This window comes from Vigna umbellata, chromosome 7 (genome assembly GCF_029865625.1).
Source record: "Vigna umbellata cultivar VRB3 chromosome 7, Vumbellata_1.0, whole genome shotgun sequence".
NCBI classification, from domain to species: domain Eukaryota; kingdom Viridiplantae; phylum Streptophyta; class Magnoliopsida; order Fabales; family Fabaceae; genus Vigna; species Vigna umbellata.
The window spans coordinates 47,781,138-47,806,489 of record NC_142171.1 but is presented as its reverse complement, the minus strand read 5'-3'; the positions used below and the strand labels follow the sequence as shown (position 1 = coordinate 47,806,489).

The 25,352-nt window shown below is 30.1% G+C and overlaps 1 protein-coding gene across 1 annotated transcript; it reads right to left on the bottom strand.

Moving 5' to 3' along the window:
• Positions 1–1,764: 1,764 nt before the first annotated feature.
• On the bottom strand, positions 1,765–4,885 carry LOC124840340 (spermidine synthase 1-like). The gene is made up of 9 exons (XM_088094447.1): positions 4,649–4,885; positions 4,097–4,173; positions 3,872–3,994; positions 3,295–3,399; positions 2,966–3,038; positions 2,801–2,872; positions 2,515–2,710; positions 2,276–2,396; positions 1,765–2,183 (listed from the first exon to the last, which is right to left on the bottom strand). The coding sequence occupies exons 1-9, from the start codon at positions 4,839–4,841 to the stop codon at positions 2,118–2,120; spliced, it is 1,026 nt and encodes a 341-aa protein (XP_087950573.1). The 5' UTR covers positions 4,842–4,885; the 3' UTR covers positions 1,765–2,117.
• Positions 4,886–25,352: the final 20,467 nt, after the last annotated feature.

Here is a 25,352-nt window from a genome sequence, read left to right as displayed (position 1 = left end):
ACACTATTCCTTGACCGTCCGGCTCGAAGGGAGAACCGTCTACAGGAATACCACCCTTGAGCAAGAAGATAGGGACGTCATGGAATATCCGGTCACCTGTCCTGTCCGGCTCCTCTGGATCCGGCCCCGAAGACTCGACGGCCTCCTCCAGGAAACGAGAAGAAACTGAACTCGGAGAATCGCTGCCCCGCCATCACCCCTCGCCGAACCCCCTTGGACACCGCCCGACGACTCAGAAGCAGATTCAATATGGACAACAACCATTTATTACCTGAGGGAAAAAAAATTTCAAAGCTTGAATGAAACGGAGAAAGTGAAAATGACAGTGCTCACATCTTCTATTTATAGAAGAATTTCGGTAACCGTCAAACGCATCCACACCATCAAAAGCCAGCACGATCAACGTTCCAGATTCAAAGCCGTTTCAATTTTCGCCACTACGGATGCGACACGTGTTTCCCGCCAAAAGTCCAAATCCAAAAGCCCATGAAATCCGGCCCAGTACGAGTCCGCCAGTCCTCCCCGCATCACACTCTAAGTGCTACGTATACTGCGTATACTAGGGCTTAGGGGGCTTGTGTACCAGTAGGGACCGGACGCTAGATAGGCCGGACGTCTACAGTGGACCAAACACGCTACTCTCTGGTGCGTCAGCAACGGTCCGACACAACAAACCGGACGCCCAGGCGTCCGAGATCATGCGACCTTACCCCATCATCCGGATATACTAAAAGGCCAGCCGGACATGCCGTTGGCTACACATGCCGCTTATGGGGATCGGCTGGTTCATAAGCCGAATCTCAGGAGATCGATCGGCCATACCATTAATTAATCAGGTTTAAGGTAAGTTGAGGTTAAGAGCTATTGGGCTGAATTTGGGCCGTGATTAACTTTTCACTAATCCCAAGCCCATAGCGAAAACTATAAATATAGATCCAGGGTGAGTGGTAGATAGGTGACATTTACTGGACATTCATTACGGTTCGATAGAAAAACGCCATTGCTTTCAACTGACTTTGGCATCGGAGAATCTTTCGCAGGTCTCCCACCCGCAGACTGAAGAGGAAATTGAGGAGCGAGTACGGAAGACTGGACACACGAAGTACGAGCAGAGGAGGACGTGGAGACATTGGACGACCCAGCCCTTCACATCCGAAACATTTATCATAAAAACATTGGTATAATCATAATCATTTATTGGTATAATTATATTCATTTATATTTTTGCCTTAGAATATTTGTAAATATTATATATTTTTTCTAATAAAAACATATACCATAATATAAAAAATAATTTTTATAATTAATAAATTACACATCTCATGAAATGAGAATTTAAAATACACTTTTATTCTGAAAATTATTCTTAGAAATTATATAATGATTTTAAAATATCTTGTACTTAAATTAAATTTGAAAAGAAAATATTAATCGGTATCAAATTAATTTAGAGTGTGAGTAACTTGCAAACTAACCATATCCAAATACAGCACTACTCATTATCCACTTTTCCATTACAATGACGTCCCTCCCAAACACAAGCACTCAAACTCTAATTTCCTCCAATAGATATAAAAATAAAAAGAAAAAGAAATATCTAAAACGTTTATTACTTTTTTTATTACTTTAAAAAGGACTAATTACCATGATAACACTTAATGAATCATTCAAAGAATTACTTGACAAAAATGATTGTTTACTTACTCATCATCATCATTTATCTATTCTCATGTCTCATTATGTCTATAATTATAATCAAATGTATATTGAAAGCTACTTTTATTATAAATTCTCATTGTATAAAACAAAATTTATCATGAGTAGTTACCAAACTAAATACTAACTACTAAAAGCTACTAACTTCAAAGGGATAAAAACATACGCATTAAACAAAAAGTAATCTTCAACTGAAGTTCTAAACTGTCAACAACGTAAATTACTAGGAACTGAATCCGTCATCTACCAAGTCATTTCATGAAACAAAAGTTGCTCTTCAAAATGTCATCATCATCATCTTGAAGCTCTTAACTTATTCCACAGTTCATTGACAGATGGACCAATCCAGTAAAAGCAACACTGCAGCCACACTTGCTTCTTCAGTCTCATGAAAAATGTTCTCACTTTGTTTTAGAACAAATAGCCCTCTTGGCAAAAGATGGCAAACAGAAAGCCGCAGAATGAAGCTGAAGTGAAAAACGCAGACAAAATATAACAGTTCAGTAAGAAGAAGAGAAAAATAAATTCGTAGTTGAAGTGAAAGGGTTGGAGCACAAACCTCAGAGTTGTAAAATTTCAATGGTCTAGTTTGACTATCATCCTCATCTATAGAATACACTGGATTCTTGAAGTCCACAGTAGGACCCTCAGTTGAACAAAGCATAAAACCAATCATCCCACTGAAATGGAAAAAAATCAAAGCAACATCAATAAGGACAATTATAAGGGTATGTTTGTTTTAAAGAGTGTCAAGCAAATGGGAAAATAGATAACAAAATTTTGAAGCAGCATGCATACCTTGGGTATGTAGGAACAGTGGTCCATGCATAGTTGACAGAACCTTTGAATATCTGACGACAATTGGCCACAATGCCCTCAATGATATCCATATGAAGCCATATACTTTCTGCTTGAGTACACACAACTCCTCCTGGACGAAGAGCCCTTGCAACCGATGCGAAAAATGGCTTTTCAAACAGTTCTTGAGCAGGACCTTAAACATTTTAAATATAATCTCAATTAGAAACATATTCATTAACTGTAAACGACCAGGAATGTTCAAAGAAATTACAGTATATCCTACCAATAGGGTCGGATGAATCCACTATAACTGCATCATAAGTTCCTTCTTCAACAGCCTTCAAATATGCAACTCCTAGATCATAGAGACAAACCATCTCAAGAAAAGTTATCTTCAACAGTAAAGTAGTTCAGGAACATAAAAACTATGGAGAATAGCTAATCATACCATCACCAATATTAAGTGTCACACGTGGATCCTCGAAACCTACAGCTACATCTGGAAAAAATTGTTTGGAGACCTGCAAAGTGTAACAACTTCAATTGTGATATTTAGCTCATATTGCTAATAGAGGTTATTATACATTTAGCTTAAGAAGGTTAGGGGAAAAGTATGACAATAACCAACATACTTAAGCAGAAAACCCAACCCCCCTCTCAAGTTACAAGAATTAGAAAAGAGCATGAGAAACAAATTATATGCAAGATTAGTCTGCTACTAAAAATGTTCTGCTTTGATTAGAGGTTGGAAATAATAGTTTTGTGGCTATTGCTTACCTCAACAACCATCTTGTCTATTTCGCAAATGTCTATCTTCTCTACTGAGGAATAGCGTGCTATTTCACGCAGGACTCCACCATCTCCTCCACCAATAACCAAAACCTAGCAGAAAAAAAGAAGCAAGGAAAAGAACAATTAATCAAACATACATTACACAGAATGTTATCCAAACATTATATTCCAGAAAAAGATCATTGCTTATGGTTCCAGACATATCTCAAATGCCTTGCTCCACGAGTATGATTCTTCCTACTCTCATCAACACATACCATTCTGTACATTTCTAATAAAATGTAAACTCAACAACCAAATGCATAAATGCAGACAATGATATGCTAAATATACACCAGCAGTGCAGCCTAAGTCAGCATGATGATGAGCACATCAACAATATGAGTAAACAAATCAATATGAGCATTTTTTTTTTTCACAAATTCTTCTGACAAACCCCTGCCCTCCCCACTATCTAAACGTTTACATTCAGTGACTAGAAGCTACACACTTCCTCACAATTGTCCTAAAAATATTTTGTTAAACTAAACAAAATTATCAAAGCAGTCATACTCTAAATTACCTTTTTGGGGTTTGGAATAGAGCAAAGAGGAAGATGTGTTATCATCTCTTGGTAGGCACACTCATCCCTCTCTGTAAGCTGAATGACACCATCAAGAACAAGAACCTTGCCATAGGTGGACGACTGCAAAAAATATCATAGAATGCATCATTAAATAAAACAAAGACCACAAAAAGGGGGCAGAAATAATAAAATTATCAAATTTAACCGAAAGTACATATTCACCTGGAAGACCATGACATTCTGATAGTCAGACTTCCCTTCAAACAGAACCTTTTCCACCTTCAAAGAATGCGCCTCCCCTGCAAATTAAAATCAGATTCCATCTCACGTGTGTTTTTACAAAACAGCAGCACAAACATTCATCATAACAACAACAACAACTTGAAGATGTGCTTCTGTTACGGACATGACATCATATGCATCCTTTTAACCAAGATATGCGCACTTCTCATTGATTTAAAAAACAAAGTCTCCCTCCTCATAAAATCAGAAAAAATATTTAGCGACATAACAAAAGAACCGAAAAACAAAAACATAGTCTCGAACCTACCCAATAAAACCAAACCCGGAAAAAAGAAAAACACTAGAGGACACAGATTAGAAAACACTCTATAGTCTGTTATAGGACAACCAACATGGAACAATCGAAACAACGATTCAACAAAAGCAACTATTTCATACCCAGTAAGCAATTAAAGAGGGGGTCGATGAAAAGTCTTGAAATTGAAGGTTGAGAGAGAAAAAGGGGAAGGAAAAGTGAGGGTTTTTACTGACCAGGCCACATTGGGCTGATTTCAGAGAACCAACCAGGAATAACCGCAGAGATACCAGAGTGTTGAGAGTGATTGGGGAGCGTTGAAAGGGTGTCGGGAACGCCATTCTCTCTCCCGTCTTGTTCTTCTTCTCTCGGTCTCTTGACCGGTAACTCTGAAACCTGAACGACGCTGTTGTTGTTCTCCGCAGCCATGTTCTTCTTTGAAGTGAGTAGGGAACGCACGAACTAGTGTTGCCCTCTTCTACTCCTTATATAGGTGTTAAGGAGATGAATGATTAAAACAAAGGTGGTAACTTTAGAGATAAATGATAAAATAAAAAAGTACTAACTTTGGAGATAAAAAAAATGAAAACTAATTTAATAATATCATATTATGTAAATTAGTCAAATTAAGTTTTTAAATTTGTTTTTTTCCATGTTAGGTGAGAAAACCTAATCTTCGACCGACAGAATCTTGCTCCTTCTCTCTCTTATGCCATATTTTTAATTAAACTAATTAACCTACGAAACATACTTTATTTGAATTGTTGGTAATATTTTTTCATTTGATTTTGCAGATGAAAGATGAAGTTTGTAAATTGAGAGAGGTATTTGATTTAGAAAATAAATTCAAACAAGAAAAAATATTACTTGGAAAGAAAATATTAAATCAAATCTAATTAATTGGATTAGTTACTTGAAATTTGGAGTTACTTTTAGATTGAGACGTTATAATGTTATGAATCATAAATTAAAACCATTAAAGTAATTAAAATATGTAAATATTCGTAAATACTTATATATATATATATATATATATATATATATATATATATATATATATATATATATATATATTTAAAAATATATATTTTATCAATTTTTAAAATAAAATTATAAAACAGAATACAAAATTTAATATAAATTAAAATTTAATTAAATTCAATCTAATAAAATATAAATTAATTTTAATTTTTTTAATAAAAAAGACTCGTAAATATAAATAATATAATATCACACCTATTTAATTTATAAATAATATTAAAATATCCACAATCTATTCTTGCTCCAGAAGTATCAATTATTAACTGCGAATATGAAAATATTCACAATACAAATATTGTTATGATACTATATAATTTTAGTATATCACTTGATCTAATAATAATAAAAGTAATATATATATATATATATATATATATATATATATATATATATATATATAATAAACTCAAAGTAAAGTATTTCAAATTCTCTTTTTAAGAAATTATAGGAGTGTTTTATTTTAATTAAATTAGATCCAACAAGTATTATCACTACTATTTTTTTTATAGAATAGACCTAGCTTCAAGAAGTATAAGTATACAATATCACTTCTAACAATAAATAAGTAATTTCAGGTTCTACAACTTGTATAAACAAAAGTGTCAAGTGATGAAACTTCATAAAAAAATGTATGACATCGTGTAAGAAATGAAGAGTCATTAATACTCAATTCAATATATACAAAATTATATTATCATAGGAAATTACTAGATGGATATACAATATACTAACTTCAAATTCAATACTAATATTCTGGAAATATGCTACTTATTGTATATCTTTTGTTGATAAAATTGATAATTTTAATAGAAGTGACTTATGAATATTCATATATTAATGTTATTTTTCATAGGTTTATGGTTTAATTAATAACTAATTCACTCTAATTTTGTATTGTATATTTTTATTAAGATATAGTGTTTACGTTCATATCTTATGTTATATATATATATATATATATATATATATATATATATATATATATTATCTTTTATTTCAATTTGTATATTCAACGTTATCTACATGTACTAAATATAAATAGGAGACCAAAGTATTTAGTTTTGTATGTTTTTTTATATTTGGTGATAGTCCACACTACAAAAATAATATATTTTAAGAAGGGTTATTTTTCGGGGGTTTAAAACTCCAATAATTTCCTGTGGTTTATAACTAAAATCGTCGTTATGTTTTTTTTTTCTTTATTAACTTTTAAAATTTTTCTGGTGTTGATAATAATTCTTCCTAACATTTTTTTTATTCATTTTCTATTAACCCTAGTTTCCTCTCTCTCGTGTCTCTTCATTTTCTATTAGCCAATCCTAGTTGGCTAATAAAAGAGATAATGCGTCTTCATTTTCTATTAGCCAATCCTAGTTGGCTAATATAAGAGATAATTAGCCAACATACTATTAATAGGTGATTTTCCACTACTTAACCCATAATTTTGAAGAAAAAAAACAAAAAAGTTATTGTAAAATTAGTATTTAACTTCAAAATAATTAACATAAAAAAAATAAGAAATTAAACATTGTCTCTTTTTCTCTCTCTAGAATGTGGTGTGTTATGTTGAAGCCTCGAAAGTAGAGTGACAAAAAGGACTGAGTTCTATGGATCAGTCTAGTAATCTGACCAATAAAAACAAATTGGGATAGCCTTTTCAATTTGATAGGTCGACACAATCCATCCTGTCTAGATTGGTAATCTAGTAGGCCAACCTAACCGTCCAAAATCTTAAAAAAACTAAATGTAAGGAACACATCATCCCCCACCCCAATAGACCAGTTTGGTAGTCCGACATCATTAAAAAGAAAACCTAAATGTAAGCAACTTTTCCTTGCCCAGCCTGGTAGGCTAGCTTGAAAACCCGACATCATTAAGAAAACCTAAATGAGGAACTCGCCCTTGCCCGCGACACCATTTCCTTCACTTCTTTTAAACAATTGGAATGCCATAATTCGTCCACTGTTTAGAACCCTAATTTTATTAGTAGTAATATGGTAACCTCAAATGTTTATTGGTAATAATATGGGTAAACATAAATGTGAGAATATTTAGTAGTTTTTTTAGTAGTAATATGGTAACCTCAAATGAGGGAATACTTAACAGATTTTATGAGTAGTAATATTTTGATGTTTTAGGAGAGAAAATATCAAAGACTTTAATAGGTTATGATTTGGGTTATATTTTGGAGATATTATGACTTGGTGGAAAAGCCAAATGTAAAAGACCTATAAATTAATGTCTAGTTGACACGAAAAAACAACAAGAAAATACAAGGAGGTGAATAAGTTTTTTCACATTGAGAGTGTGTTTTGCTAACAATCTCCATGTATTGCATCATCTTATCTCATCTCCTCAATTTGCATAGTCTTGCAATTGTTGGTAGTAAAAATCACTTCATCATTTAAGGTCGGTGCCAATCTTGTTCAATTGTTATGCAGCCTCGCATCACTTCGTTTAAGGTGAGTATTTATTTTCTACCTTCTTCAACTACATCTACAGTTCTAACTATGTTATTCTTCATCATTAAACTGAATGAATTCATGTTATTGTGTTATGTATTAGAATTTAGTAACTATGGATGAGTCAATACTAAAGATATTTCAAATATTGATGCCAATGACAAAGACGATGATATTTCTCATAATGAGGTTGAAGATAATAAGGAGAATATTCAACTAAATAACAAAAAAGATAAGTCAACAACTTTTGATTGTTGGAAATATTTTACTAGGATTGGGATTGGTGATGATGAAAAGGATATGACAGGTTGTAATAAAATATGGCACTTCTCATTTGAAACGTCAGAGTGAAAAATGTAATAAAATTAAATATGAAGATGTGAGGCAAATGAAAGTGGACGAGCAAGGAAATTTGAAAGCAAGAAAAATAGATCAAATGGTTTCCCATAAGATGTGTGCAAATTTAATTATTCAGCATGGTTTACCACTCAACTTTGTTACGTATGAAGCACTTAGAACTTGGATAACTTATCTGAATCCATATGCAATATTAGTTTCTAGAAATACGATAAAGAATGATGTTTTGAGACTATTTATGAAAGAAAACACCATGTTAAAGGAAAAGTTCAGGAAAATTTTAAATAGAGTTTGTTTAACATGTAGACGTCTTTATTTGGTGATGGTTATATTGCTTTGACAACACATTATGTGAACTCAAATTGGAAGTTGTGTAGCAAAATTCTCAACTTGTCACTGTTGTAAAATAATAATTTATTACAAAAGAAACGTTAGATTTGAATGTGAGCAACGTTCAAAATTGCAAACAGTCAGTTTTTTATTTTTCATTATTATTGGCAAAACGTTCTTTGGTGTAACGTTCATTTTTTATTTATTTATTTATTATTCATTATTGTGGCAACGATCTTTGATCAATTTTCTTACCTAAGGTGGCTACCTCACGCTCTATAAGTAGAGCATTTCCTATATTTCAAAACAAATAACATTTTCTCTCATTCTTCTTCTTCTTAGTTTGATCTTTTCTCTTTTTCTTTTCTAAAAATATCCTCGGTTTATTTTTTACTCTTTTTAGAGTTCCTTGTTAGTTATAAGATCCTCAGAAAATTCTGAGAAGTTCTTGTTGTGTCCTAGGAGGCTTGCACAATACACCGCAGATAAGTCCTTAAGGACAATGAAACTACACGCTTCAGGAAATATTGTTTTTGTTTTTGTCAGCAATTTCTACAATAATCTTAAGGACTTATACATTATGGTTTCGTTGTGGTTACACTGTTCGAGTTGGTATAAATCACAACTTTCTAGAAAGTGTATAATGTAAGAGCATATCACCTAAATTTTTTGTGGCCATGAATATAACAATTATTAGAATTTGTGATGCAACATCTCTTCATTTAATATGCCAATATTTTTTATATAATTTTGATACAACTCTTTTTTTGATTCCAATTGAATGAATCCTATTATGGTGTTTCTTCTAATGAGAACCCTAATTGTGAAGTTTTCTTTTATTTTTTGTTATTCCCCAAATTTACGTCTTTGGTATTGTGGGTAAAAAAAACTCCAATTTCTTCTCATTTTTTGGCACAAACATATCTCTCTCGTGGTGTTTGGTTTGTCATTGGCAGAGGAGGCACACATATGAGATGCATGTGTTTGAGTTTTTTTTTTAAATTTCAATTTTGTTTCCGCATGCGGCATATAAGTTCATTAAAGTTGTTACGTTTCTTAGATTAAAACATATAATGGGCACTTTATTGAAATCATAGTTTTGACTTGAATTGAAAATTGAATGCTTCATGGTATGAAAATTGATTTAAGACTTATTACATGTAGGGGAGCTTTAAAATCCAAAGTGAAAGATGTATGGTAAGGTGTGGTCCTATTTAGAGTGTAATATATGGAGCCCAATTGCCAAACTCTTTTTTTTAATTTTAGTGGTTTAATCACATGGCTTAGTTTAGTTTATTTTGGATAAGCAATTGTATTGTATTGTGGAACATATCTTCGTAAATATATATTATGATTTTTGTGCATAAAAAAAAATTTGGATTCAATATTATGGGACCATGATGAGTTCAGTGCATGGCATATAATGGGTTGTTATAATGCTTAGATTTGGAATTCAGATCAAGGTATACTATAATGTTAGGCTTCTAGAAATATCTTTTTTTTAAAGATTGACACATGGTATTGATGGAAAACTAACATATGATTTATTACTTTTGTCATATATTATTTTTGATTTAATCTAGTTGGTGCACTATTTTTTTATAATATTAGTAAAATGGTAGTTTGATTTAAAAACAATATGAGTATAGGTAATGTTACTTAATTACTCGAAGAAATAAATTTGACTTTTCATCTAATGATATTGATAGTACTCTAAATCTAAAAGTAGAGAATATGTCATTATATGTTTGTATATGGATCACATGTTAATTTTTAGTACATACAATAAGATTGTCGCTATAACTAAATTGTTTCTAGGATCAAATTTTTAAATGAAAAGCATGGGTGAATCCAATGTGATTTTAGGTATTAGAATCATAAGGGAGGGAGATAGGATATTACTATCCCAAGAACAATACATTGAGAAACTTCTTAAGAAGTTTGAGTTTTATGACTTTAAACCAATGAGTACCCTTTACGATGTTAATTCTAAATTAATGAAAAATAAAGGAGAATTTATTTCTCAGCCTTAGTATTCTGAAATAATTGGGAGCTTACTGAACTTGATGAGTTTTTTTTAGACCTGATATTACTTATGTAATAGGTAGACTAAGTAGGTACACTCAATGTCAATCAGGAACACTAGGATGCATTTGCTAGGCTTATTAAATACTTAAGTGGTTTAATGGATTATGCCATTGAATATAGTGGATTTTTCATTGTACTAGAAGGGTACAATGATGTTAACTAGATCTCTTATTTAGTTGAGACAAAATCCATTAGTGGTTATGTATTCATACTTGTGGGTGGTGCAATTACATGAAGATCAACCAAGCAAATAATTACTGCAAGATCAATAATGGAATATGAGTTTGTCGCATGAGATGGATGATAATGAGGCTAAGTAGTTGAAAAACTGCTTAGAAAACATTCAACTAGGAACAAAACCAACCGTATCGATGTCAATACACTATGATTGCCAATCGACAATAACTATAGTTAAAAATAAGAATTACAATGGAAAGAATAGACATATATAAAATTGAGACACAATTTGGTGAAACAAATCCTAAAGAGTGGAACTATTTTCATTGATTATGTGAAGTCATAATGGAATCTAGCAGATCCTCTGACAAAAACACCTAGGAAGACAAATGATATTAGAAACATCGAGGAGAATGAGATTTAAGCCACTTGCAAACAAACAAGTTATGGTAACCCAACATTTGTGAATGGAGATCCCATGAATAAGGTTCGTATGGGTAAAAACAAGTCACTAGTTCCTTTTGATAACACTAAATTGATTTTAATCAATTATGTCCATTCCTATGGTGTGTGTGAAAGTGTTAAGGACTACATTATGAGAGGTTAAACTTTGTCATTAAAATTCTATATGGTGAAAGAATTTTAGCTTTAACAAAGGTTTTAATGATTTTCATATCTCTTGTGGGTGGTATATGATTTGCAGCATACACTTGATAAAATCACCTACATAAGTGTCGAGTGGGGCCGCTTGCATGAGATCTTGACATGATCTCTAGAGCACTCATGAATATCAGGCATGTGCATGGCCTAATAAGCGCAACACAACGATAACATCAATGATTATGAGGGTGTATTGTGATTGATAAACCTCTAACACATGTCAATTGTCTTTAATTCATATAACTTACTATACCAACTACAATGTGTGTTAAGTTTTTTGATCTTAGACTGATTCATATAGCTTTCTATACTAGCTCTGATGCATTACAACCTATGAAACCCAAGAAAAAAGTTTCTTATCTTTCTTTTAATCTTTGTTTAACCACCAGAACAAATATTTGTGCTATTACTTTATATACAATCATTTTCCAAATTTTCTATTTTCTTGGTTTTGCACTATGTGGGGGATTGATGTAAAATAACAATTTATTGCAAAATAAATGTTGGATTTAAATGTCGGCAACATTCAAAAGTGCAAACAATCATATTTTTATTATTCATTATTGTTGGCAAAACTTTCTTTGGTGTAACGTTCAATTTTTATTTATTTATTTATTATTCATCATTGTGACAACGGTCTTTGACCAAGTTTCTCACCTAGGGGACCTGTCTCACGTTCTATAAATAGAGCATTTATTGCATTCCGAAACAGACAACATTTTCTTTCATTCTCCTTCCTCTTAATTTCATTCTTTCTCTTTTTCTTTTCTAAAAATATTATGGGTTTATTTTATACTATTTTTAGATTTCCTTGCTATGGGCTTGTGCAACACACTTCGGATAAGTCTTTATGGACAGTGAAATTACATGCTTCAGGAAATATTGTTCGTGATTTTGTCAGCAATTTCTACAACAACCACTTCCCTCCATCTTACACTAGATTTGAGTTTTCAAAGAAAATAAATGGGTTTTTGCATGATTGGGGAATTAAGAAATGAATTTTTTTTTTTCTGACTTTGGATAATGCTTCTAGTAATGATATTCTGATAAAAACCTTAAAAAGTGAGCTTGATTTGCAAAATGCTTTGGTTTGTGATGGTGAATATTTGCATGTGTGTTGTTGTGCACATATTTTAAATTTGATTGTACAAAAAGGAATGAAACTCTTGATGATGCTTTAAATCATATTAGGAAAAATATAAAGTGTGTTAGGGAATATATCAAATGAAACCATTAGATGTGTGCCAATTTAATTATTCAGCATGGTTTACCACTCAACTTTGTTGAGTATGAAGCGCTTAGAACTTAGATAACTTATCTTAATCCTGATGCATTATTAGTTTCTAGAAATACAATAAAGAGTGATGTTTTTAGAATATTTATGAAAGAAAAAACCATGCTAAAGGAAGAGTTCATGAAAATTTTAAATAGAATTTGTTTAACATATGGATGTTTTTAACTAGTGATGGTTATATTGCTTTGAGAACACATTATGTGAACTTAAATTGGAAGTTGTGCAACAAAATTCTCAACTTTTGACATTTTCCTCCACCTCACACAGGATTTCAGTTGTCAAAGAAGATAAATATTAAGAAAAGAATATTTTCTTTGACTTTGGATAATGCTTCTCGTAACGATATTCTGATAAAAAATTTAAAAAGTGAGCTTGTTTGGCAAAATGCTTTAGTCTGTGATCGTGAGTTTTTGCATATATGTTGTTGTGCACATATTTTAAATTTGATTATGCAAGAAGGAATGAGATTCTTGATGATGCTTTAGATCATATTAGGAAGAGCATAAAGTATGTTATAGAATCTGCAATATCTTAAAAAAATAGGGGACATTTGTCTGCTTTGTGTATACACGTTCCTACAAGGTGCAACTCAACTTTTTTTTTATGTGGGAAGGTACCCTTAAATACTAACATGTGTTTGCAAGTTTACATCTAGTTGACAATAATTACAAGCATTGTTCGTCTGAGGAGAAATGGAAAATAGTACGAAAAATGTGTTTTCTTGTCACCAATTTTATGAAATTACAAATATGAGTTATGCCTCAAGTTATCCTACATCATACTTGTATTTTTTACAAGTTTGGAACATCCAAACAAATCTAATGAAGAGTTTAAAAGATAAACATGAAGTTATTCAAGATATAACTAAAGGGATGATGGTAAAGTTTGATAAATATTAGGATTAATATATCATTATTCTTGCATTTGGGGTAGTTTTAGACCCATTGATGCAGTTAGAAACATTAGGATATTGTTATGAGAAGATCGATCCTCTAACTTTGGAAGTAAAGTTAGAGAAGATGAAGCAAAAATTGCACAACATTTTATCTAAATATTGTTCAAAGAATGAGATTTCCCTTGTTGTTAAGTGTAAGAGTAGTGATTTTTCAACGTCATCCTTAATTGCTTCAATCAAGTAAATCGTTCTTGATGTAAGTCATATTACTTTCTTGTCATTTAATTACTACTATTATACATATAAATTAAACTTTGATTTTGCTTTTTATAAGAAATAAAAAAATGAAAGCTTCTGGCTACAACTAAAATGGGAAAGATCCAACTTGATATATATTTGGATGAACCAACATTGGATGTTGATATTACTGAATCTATGGATGTTCTTGAATGGTGAAAGAGTAATTGTCGACGTTTTTCAGATTTGTCAATCATGACTAGACACTTGCTAAGTATCTCAATTACTATAGTTGGATATAAATATGCTTTCAGCATTGGTTCAAGGATTTTGAACAAGTATAAAAGTCATCTATTTCCAAAAAAAATGTTGAAGCAATAATTTGTACTTCCACTTGGAAGCATGAGTTTCGTGATTTAAATGGTGATGTTGATGAAGATGGAAGAGTGGAGGAGGGAGTTCTTTTAATCCTGTATTTAACAACCCTGAAAAGGGAAATGATGAACATTGAACGAATAAATGATGATGGAGCTCGTTGTTAATTTTTTAAATATTTAGTATTAGTGATCAAATGATTGTGTGAGCAAGAATTATTTAATATATGAACATGTTTTTATATATTATGGGAAATTCAATTATAGGCAGGAATGTCATATTCAAATAAGTGATAAATTATTTAAATATAGCTCAACAACCCAATATCATCCCAGTAGCATAAGCTCGACAGCTCGCTTGACAACCTGACAACCTGACATAATCCCATTTCAGTCTGTCAGCCCAACATCTCGGTGGATTGGATTGTAAAAGTCAATCCATTATTAAGTGACGGGCTGGTCCAGCCTAATCTGTTTTGACAGATCAAAGTCGGGTTGGTTCGTTTTATACTTAATAATTTTACTCTTTTTTTTGGTTTGCAATTTTTCATACTAAAGATAAAGTATTTTTGGTGAGTGATAATCCTTTACTTTTCAAATTTTTTTTGTTAAAAATTATGTTAGTTCGATTTCTCTTTCCAGTTAAAATAGGGTTGTTTTTATTTGTTTTTATTGGTTTTTATTTGTCATTTTGTAATATTGCTTGATGAAGCATTTGATATCATTTTGTTTATTAGATTGATCCCAATACTAGATAAGTAGACCAAAATTGAATTTGTGGTTACCCTCCTACTTTGAACAATCAACTACTATTATGTAAATTAATTGTATATTTTTTATATTCATGGAGTGTATCTTGTCAAATGGTATGTCAATATTGTTGTTAAGTGATAATTTGTGCCCTTTATTTAGAAAATGTCACCTGATTTTTCTTAAACAAAATTTATGGCACTTAATTATTTGACTTTCTACTAACTACTGAATTTGTCTATTAATTTAGAAAAAAATAAATAGGTCTACACTTAAAACATTTTTTTCTCAATTTTCAAGCAATAAATATTGAAGATTAAATGCAAATGATGTGGACTCTCTTTTTCTCTGTTCTTAGGTCTTGCATCAAGAGGTCACTAGAATTACTTGAATTATTATGTTATAAATTTCTAAAATATTTTTATATATAATACAATTTTATTTATTTAGTTTCATTTTTAAACCGTTGTTGTATTTTCAAATCAAGAGTTAAATATATTTTTAGTTATAAACTTTAATATGAAATTATAATTCGTCTATTGAAATTTGGATACAATTTAGTCTTTGAATTTTAAAAATGAATTGATATAATTCTTTTAACCCAATTGCGTTGACGTATCAAGTGACATTTGAGTTGTTTATATCGTTTGACACATTCTAGCTAAAATGTGAGCGTAAAAGGTTGTTTAACACGTATTAAAACATTAACACCATAAAAATACTATATCTACTCATTTTTAATGTTTAAGAACCAAAATGTATCAAATTTTTAGACAATAACAAATTTTAATTTTACGTCCAAGTTTAGGGACTAAAAATATATTTAATCCTTAAATTAAATTATAATTTTATTGTTTACCAATTTAATTTCTAAAATTTTATTCTCTTTTAATACACAGTAAAGATTAGAATAGTATAAAGAAATCAAGTATTTTGAATAAGTTGTTTCCTTTTTACATTTCTAGTTTATAGTTTTAGTCATTAGCTTACATTTGTGTGTACTTCTTTTTTGCATGTGAGACCTAATCTTGTTAATGTTCTATGTTCATTCAAATTTATAATAATATGTTTCGTTTATTAATCAAAATATTTAAGAGTAAGTTGGAACTTTCACAACTTTTTTTTAGTTATTTGGTTTCTTTTTCAAAAGATAAAAGGTAAGGCAACTTAATAAGTTTGATGAATTTCAATTATTTGATAGTTTTGGATATGATATTAGATTTTATGGTGGAACTGATAGATAATGTTACCACTTAGCTTGTATCCTTGTTATGTTTGTTTAAGTTTAAGAAATTCAAATATAGATATTTGATGTTGGTTGAATTTCATTGTAATTATTAAATTGAAATTATTGTTAAGAATAAGTATGAGATTTTTATTAATAATATTGCAAACAAACTGAGTAAACATGAAAACTTGAATGTTGTTGAATTGGTTAAAAATTTTAATTTACTATATTATTAATTTCATCATGAACCATGGTAGTAAATAACACTAAAATACTAATTTACAAATATATATCTTGTATATGAAAGTTAAAAAAAAAGTCTAACAAGTTATAACATAAAAATATACATTATAATTACATTTTTATAATATAAAACAAAATAAACTCCATAGTCTCATTGTTACTCTTTATTATTATAGGAACATGTAAGTCCTTTGTTCACATATAATACATATATGGTAGTTGGATATCAAAACACCACTAAAGAAATAAAAAGCAACTTATTTAATATTTTATGTACTCTTTACAACAATATTATCATAAAGGATTCAATAAAATAAATCAATTATCCATCATATTGTACTATCTTCATGACAAATTCATAAGCATAAATACTCAACCTTACTTTCGAAACACAAGTATATTAAGTGACTTAGAGATCTTGCACTTGTAATGACTTTTTCTTTTCTCTCAAGAGTTATATTTATATATTTGAAACTAGGATCCAAAATCCCATCACAAGTGTAATCAGGGTAAATTTCTATATTTACAAAGTTATATCCTTTTTCATGTTGAACTCCAGAGTGTAGAAATCTCCTTCAAATTTCACCACTAGAAATCATCGTGTACTTAAGTTTAATATTAGTAGAACCAGAATTGTCTCCATGTAGAATCCCTCTTAATACACCAGTTATCATCACATCACATCAATGTATAATACTTCGTCTCTGCAAGTCATTACATACATAATATTCACACAAAAACTAATATTATACCTTATCACTTCTAATTGATTTAAAACACACTAAAAACAAAATAATTTTCTCAAACCTCCTCCCAACGAGACCCCATTCTCGTCTCTCTTCCACCCAACAGTCATAGGTGCACTTAGTGCCCAATGGTTGCTGCGATACTGCTCTTTGAATTTTAATTCTTCACTTCTCACCCAATAACTTTGTTTTTTCCCAGTAGTTTCCTTCGAACGCCTAATGATAACTAGTTCGCACCTAATGCCTTGACCTCTAGAGCTCTTTGTAATCCATTTTTCGGATAATGCCCAATGATATATAGTTGATGTCTAACACTTCAAACCTCTGGAGCTCTTTGGAATTGATTTTTGGGGTAGCACTCAACGATTGTATGGTTTTGCCCAACACTATTACAAATTTTTTAGAGTTTTTAGTGTGTATGAAACTGGTCTATTGGGTCTATCTAAGTTATTTCAAAACTTTCTTAATTTATATAAACTTATTCCATTCCAAAAATTTCTTATATACACTAATGCATCAATTTGAACACACTAATCACAATCCACTAATTTTATCCAATCTCATTTCTTTATATAAGTTGCATCCCATAAACAAAACAATCATGCCAAAAAAGTTCAATTTTCTACCCCTTTCACAACTATCCACGTCATCATCACAAAATTTAAGAGATTGAATCACTCATACGGAGATTGTTATACAAGAAACAACATCTAAAGTAGAGCCTGAATAATTCAGTCAACTACCACATAACTAAATCATTTCACAACAATATTTAATATTATAAGCTCTTATCACAATCATTTCATGTCACTAAGCATTTAAAATAATAGTATTTTTACAATCTTTACTAACTTCATCTCGAAAAAATCTTGTTCCAAATTAAAACACCAAGCTCAAGAGATTGAACTGGTCCCAACTAGAGACTTATTCCAAAGAGTCCAAATAATAAAAAAAATTCATATAAGATAGATGGAGTTGATAGAATCGCTCTTCTAAACTATCTTTACTAAGATTCATGACTAAACACTATGAAAAAGAAAAATAATTTAACTAGAGTAGATAAAAACTTACTCTATTTGAAATTCTAATTGGGACAAAATACTTCTAAGTATTCCAGCTATTAAATGGTGCTACCAAATATCGAAAGGGATGATGTTTGAAGGTGAAATTTAGGTGAAAATGGAATGAGTAAGATGGTGGTGAAATGGAAATAGATGAAAAAGAAAAAGCAAATATGACCATTGTGTTAAGCTTTTTCTTTCTTTTATCTCTTTTCTCTCATTGGTGTTGAATATTTTTGGTACATCCCCTTGAAAGACTTATCAATTTTTACTTAAACGAAAATCACATAGATGCTCTTTATTTGATTCTTCCTCAAGTGAAAATATGTTACTCAAAAGAAGTTATTTATTTAAGTTTTATGAAATTTTTGAAGATAAATTATATGTCTATTGTATAAGGAATTTTTTATTTGTATGGATATATTTATAGAAAAAAAGGTAATGATATAGGGTATTGTTGTGACCCTTTACTAATTTTGTTTCGCTTTTTAGGTGTAGGTAGTGTGGATATTTGTGAAGGTATAAAATTTTCTTAAGCGTTTAGTAGTAAGCACAAAATTCATTAAGAAAAGAATATAACATAACTTCAATGTTAGTCTGATCAAGTAGAGAATAATGTAGATGTTAGCATAAACACAAGGAGTACTTAAATGATAATTATATATATATATATATATATATATATATATATATATATATATATATATATATATATATATATATATATATAAATATTCTTCTAAGGAACCATAGTTCTTATAGTTTGCAAATATAGAACTTTATATATATAGATGATAATTGATAATATTTATATTATATACATTATGTGTCTACATGTTTATAATATACATTATTGAAAATCTTAGGGTGCTACGTTGATCTCTATTTAATTCCATCACTTATTCTATTGTTTACTTCTATTCTATATCAGATACAATCATCAGAATCCATAAGGAATATACATAAACAATTAAGTTAAAAGAAATATGAGCATATCATATAAGTTTAGTACATATATTTATAAATATATAACTCTTTGAATAAGTCTGTCATGGACATTCATTTTCTACCAAAGACATAAAAGAAATCAACACACATTTTTATAAACTAGATGGTTTCCATACCATAAAGTTTAGTATAAACATCATCTTAAACTAACATTTATTGAATTTTAATATACACTTATCTCAAAATTCCCAATTGAAACCCACATATGATAGAATAACTCCTTCCATACCCATCTAATCCTTGGTGTTAAAAGTCTCCATACCGAATGTGTCTATCATAGATGTAAATTATTAGTACAGTTTTAGATATTCTATTCATATATTTCACACTTCAATTTTTATATTATACTCTCCTTGACAAATACCATCTCACACCGATTGTATCGTTGATTTCATCTCATTCCACAATAGTCATATAAACATATTTCAATTTCATGGAATAAGCATTGAAATCATATAATACATATATTATAATTAAACAATTTTTTAAGTAATAAGAACATTACTTTACTCGAGTAAAACAAGCAATATAAAATAGAGGTTTATCATTTGGATAAAGTTTCCTAACTCAAGCGATACTTTGTAGTAAAATAACATTCATTCTCGAATATCACTTTATTTAAATGACCAGTAGTTGCTTGAACAAAACTTGGTTGTTTGAATGAAAAATTTCAAAGTTGGAAATCTTCCTCTTAGATTGATATATTTCTTTAACAAAATACATAAAGATACTCACAAACAAAGTTAAAAGCTTTCAAATATAAATTACCACATAAAAATGTATGAACAAAACTTAGTTGTGTGATTAAAAAAATTTAAGATCACTACCAAAAAAATGTTATATATTATAGGAATTTTGTGTCATTGTACAAATGAGTTAACATTTTCGTAATAAATTCTCGTGGCGGGATATGAGGCATGATCTCTTTTTGGCGAAGCTATAAGTTAACTTTGGTCATGCAAGAGTTGCAACATGCACTTTGGTATGTTTGGTCTTGGTATTTTGTTCCATTATTTCATCACAAATCGAGATTTCTAGTATCGAAGTCAATACATAAATCTAGAAATTGAGTTTAGAATCTTATACCATATTTGATATTTGATTGTTATATAGATAAACTACCGGTGTTGGTTGTAAGTATTAAGGATTCCAATATCATAAATGTTATAATACATGTTTGAAATTATAATTAAGCTTCTCAACACCCAAACAACCTTGAGGAAGAAATGCTCAAAAACCTTGAGGAAAACATGAATAAATAATTCATTTTGACATGTCAGTGACGCCACCATTCAATGTCGTATCAGCACCGGTGAACGCGATCAGTTAAAATGCAAAAGGGTTTCTCTGTTAAACCATTACTCACCATCGTTTTAGATCGCTCAACGCAAGTTGTTTAGGACTAAGTGGTGCTCGACACCACTTTTCCATTGCTCAACGCTACCTGTGCAAGAGTTGGTGGTTCTCAGTCCTACAAATGTGGTGCTCAGTCCTAGGTAGTTTGACAACACTACATAATGGAAGCATTGAGTGTGATCTTAATAGCGTTCAACATAAGTATTTGCTTCAAATTGATTTTTTTTTTGTCCAAAACATGTTCTTGAGTTTTTTCTTGTTTTCTTCCACCATAATTGTTCATTATTAATTTATTTCACAATTTAAATAAAATTATTAGAAGTAAAACATGTATAAATTAACTAAAGTACAAAATAATACAAAACATATTAAAATTTAAGATAAAATAAAATTAAAGTTAGAAAAGAATTTATTTATTTATAACAATAAATCAGAGAAGTTTTAAAAAAAAAATAATGATGAAACTACACCTGGAATAATGGTCAAACCCTGAAGTTTTTATTTGAGTTATGATACTAACTGAATTAAAAAATATAATAGACCAATATTTTTGGATAATTACACGTATTATCAAATCTTAAATAAAAATATTTTTCCGCATAGAAAGTCAAACCTAATTAGGGTATTTGAGACTAACTAGTACTTCTGCCAGATTCAACCCATTAATAATACTTAGCACAAAATATTAAGTAACCGTTCAATGATGAATATTTTTAGTTTAATCACAAATGATAAACAGTAAAAGAAAATATTTTTATAAATGGGAAGAGTAAAAAGAATATTCAATGAACATAAATAAAATAAAATCCCTTGTGGGGTCCAACAGAAAGTGAAAAGGAATCTGCTTTTTTGGGAGTAAAAAAGAAATACGATTAGTGTTAGGGTTTTGGTCAATAATGTTCATTTCATTTAGAATGTGCTTTCGGCTGCCACATGTTAATGGCCACGTCATTTCAAAAGTACAGCTCTGAATCACACGGCTCTCAATTAGGGTTTCTTTCCCTTACCATGTTTTATTTTTTATTTTATTGAAGAAAACTAAAACCCTATTCTTTTAACCATGTTTTCCAATTACAACTAAAATTTCACCTTAAAATATGCAGAGCATTTAATTAAAAATAAACTATAAATTTAATTTGAGAACATCATTTATAGTATTGTATCTACATTTTATCTTTTTATTAGTTGTGATAATTAAATTTGGATACATTTCATACTATAAATATTCAATTTAACATAAAGCATAATGCAGCAATTTATTACTCTCACGGCTTCTTTTTATTTTAGTTTAATGTTTCTTTCTAAATTAAGAAATATATTCAACAGTGTTAATCCTAATAAAATAATTATGATATTCCATATTCTAGTTCAACATCACAAAAATATGTAAATGTAAATAAACTAATTAAGATTATAATTGGAAAAGAATTATTTTATTATAGACATAAAAAAAATTATTTTAAAGAAATTAGACGTGAGTATAACTTAGTAAAACATAATCATAAGACGCCTTCCATTGTTTTCTAACTTTCACACCATTACTTGTACCTTTAAAAAAAGGGTTAACAATAACAAGCTTTTAAGAATGACAAATGCATTGGATGGTTTATTTCACTTGTTATTTGGCTGTTGTGAGAATGTTTTTAGAACATTTTATTTAAAATACAGAAGCTAGAAAATAGTTAAGAATAAATAGAAGTTTTTTATAAATGATATTTAAATTTATTATTAAAAAATTAAGTTATAAATAGAATTATATTAAAATGAGTTTCATTATCTTCCTCAAACTTTATCTCTAGACTTTTTTATGTTTTTTCTCTAAGATTTTGACATTATCTTTCATCTTTTTCAAGATCTAAGTCTACTTTAGTACTACTCAAATAGAAGACTAACACAATTAACTAATCAATTTTCAAATATAGTAAATTCAGTTTCTATTATATTCTTGAGATAATTCCTGATCTAGTTACACTTGGTAGATATAGAACTACATTTGACATTAGGTAGTTCTCTATACTCTTTTATGATTATAAAGATGTGTTCATATCATTAACAGGAGTTTTCTTTATGTAATTACAACATCTTTTTATATATAGAGTTTATGAGCAACTAAGAACTAATAGCTCTCTATACTAGGTAAGAGAAGCTAGTAATAATTATTTCTTATTGTACTTGTTGATGAATTGTATGTTTAAACTAGATGTGATTGCATGATGATTGAATGAAATTTTGATTTACTAAGTTTAACCTGTGAATAACCCAATAGGAGAAGTATTGTAATGAGAGTTGTGATGTTATATTATTTGTATGCTAAAATTGATGTTTGATTGTGGGTTGAATTAAGAATGAACACTTAAGTTTAAGCAATTACTTGTTAATGGTGTATTTCTAAACTGATTTGGTACCAATTAGGATTTATAAAAGGGATAAAAGTATCCATTAGAGTCAATTGAGCAATTTGAGGTGCCTATTCTTATTGATCTTTGATATGGCGTTAAGCGGTGGATGTATAATGTTGGACACAATTTCAAAATTTGAAGTCAATAAGCTTCAAGGGCTAGGGCACTAGGTGTAACCTTGGCACCTTTGGGTGCTTTCTTGACAATGAATTCTAGGATTCCAATATGTTGGGCGCAACCTTGATACAGTTGGGCGCTAATGAGCTCCAAGGATCCAGGGCATTGACCAAGATCTTGGTACCACTAAGCACTCACTTGACAGTAAGCACTAGAGGTCTAAGGTATTGGACGCGATCCTAGTACCGCTAAACACTCATTTGACAACGAGTCCCAAATGTTTGGGTGTTGGGCACACCCTAATACTGCAGAGCCCTACCCTGTTTTTTGGTACTCTTTGTTCTTTGTCTAGTTTCTTGTAATTATATGTGAGTTGAGAAAATTATATTATGGTTTGATATGAATTATATGGAATGAGAGGTAATGATTCCTAAAATGGAAATACTACTATGTTTGGTGATGTGTGTATTTTATTGACGACAAAGATTGGAATAAGATCATCTTAACTCAACTAGTATTGGACTGATAGAGGAAGATAATTATTTATGAGAATTGAGAAAGCTTCATATTTGGAGTTTTGGCAAAAGGCAAACTCGTAAGATATAGAACTTACATTGTCATACTCTATGGATCAACGAGCAATCCGAACATGATTGCAGTTATAACTCCTTAAAGATAGTAGTAAGTGAGTAATGACAGGTGCATGATCACAAGATTCTACTCAATACACTAGTTCTCCGAAGGTTGAGTCTGATGTGTATTTGTATATGAAAGAGCCATAAGAGTATGCATATGTGTGTTGTAAATTATAGGATTGATGTTGGATTCTGTAGTGATGTATAAGTTTTTTTATTTTCTTTTTTAAGCATTTTTTTCTTCTAAATTTATAAGTTTTAAATTATATCTAGCTTACTTGTGTGCTTGATTATGACTTTGGTATCCACCTACTATGATAGTATGTTTCATGAGAGTAGAAGATAATGTTGGGATCACTGAGGAGCAACATTGAGGTTACGTTAGGGATGCCTAGTTGCTTTCATAGTTTATATATAAACAAGAAAGTTTATGTTGTGTAATAATTTTATCCTTATTTTCTTTTGAAATATTTCCTTTTATAAATTTTTCTATGGAGGATTGTACATAATATACATTTGTATTTATTATGAATTATTAGCTTGGTTTGAATATGCGGTAACCTAGTTGATAGGACTTATCTATTAGAAAAAATTGGGTCGTTACACATAAAAATAAGGGGTTAAATATGTTTTTAGTCCCTAAACTATTGGCCGTTTCTGGTTTTCGTCCCTATTTCAAAATAAGGTACAATTTGGTCCTCATTCTTTTCGAAACGTTCGTTTTAGTCCTTGGAATTTTGGTTTTAGTCCTCATTTTGTTGCTAAATGAGGACCAAATTTTTAAACGGTGTTAGTTTTCGAGGACTAAAACGAACGTTTTCGAAAAGAATGAGGACCAAATTGTACCTTACTTTGAAAGAGGGACGAAAACCAGAAACGGCCAATAGTTTAGGGACTAAAAACATATTTAACCCTAAAAATAAGTCATCTATTTTATTAACACTAACACAAAAAGGACTTTCAACATCACCAATTCTATGTCATATGTAGCAAAATCTCATGTTAAAAATGCACGGTGACATTTTTAGAAATATTTTACCAAAATTGGCATTGAATCACCTTCCAACATATGTTAATTCCAGGTTTAACGTCAGACTTAGGTCCAATAGACGTTAAATAATGTCATACTACCCTAACATTGACGTTAAATGGATAATTAATGTATGTTAGGAGGTGATTCGACAACAATTAGCCTTTTAAAATTTCAGAAAATAGCATCGATTCTCACCTTTGTCTTTCTCGTTTGTACGAAACCTTCCACCAAAGTATAGTGACAACCTCAAACTCCTAGGAGCAAGTTCTTCAACCATTTCACTTCATCTATTATTGTGGTGTTCGTTTAGGCCTAAGCTTTCATTCTCTCTTGTCATTGAGGTTGGTTTTTCTCATCTTATATCCCCTATTTTAGCTTAACCCATATGATATTGATTTTGTAAAATTTACTAAAAGTAACTAGAAAAATTATATTTTACTCAAAATTTT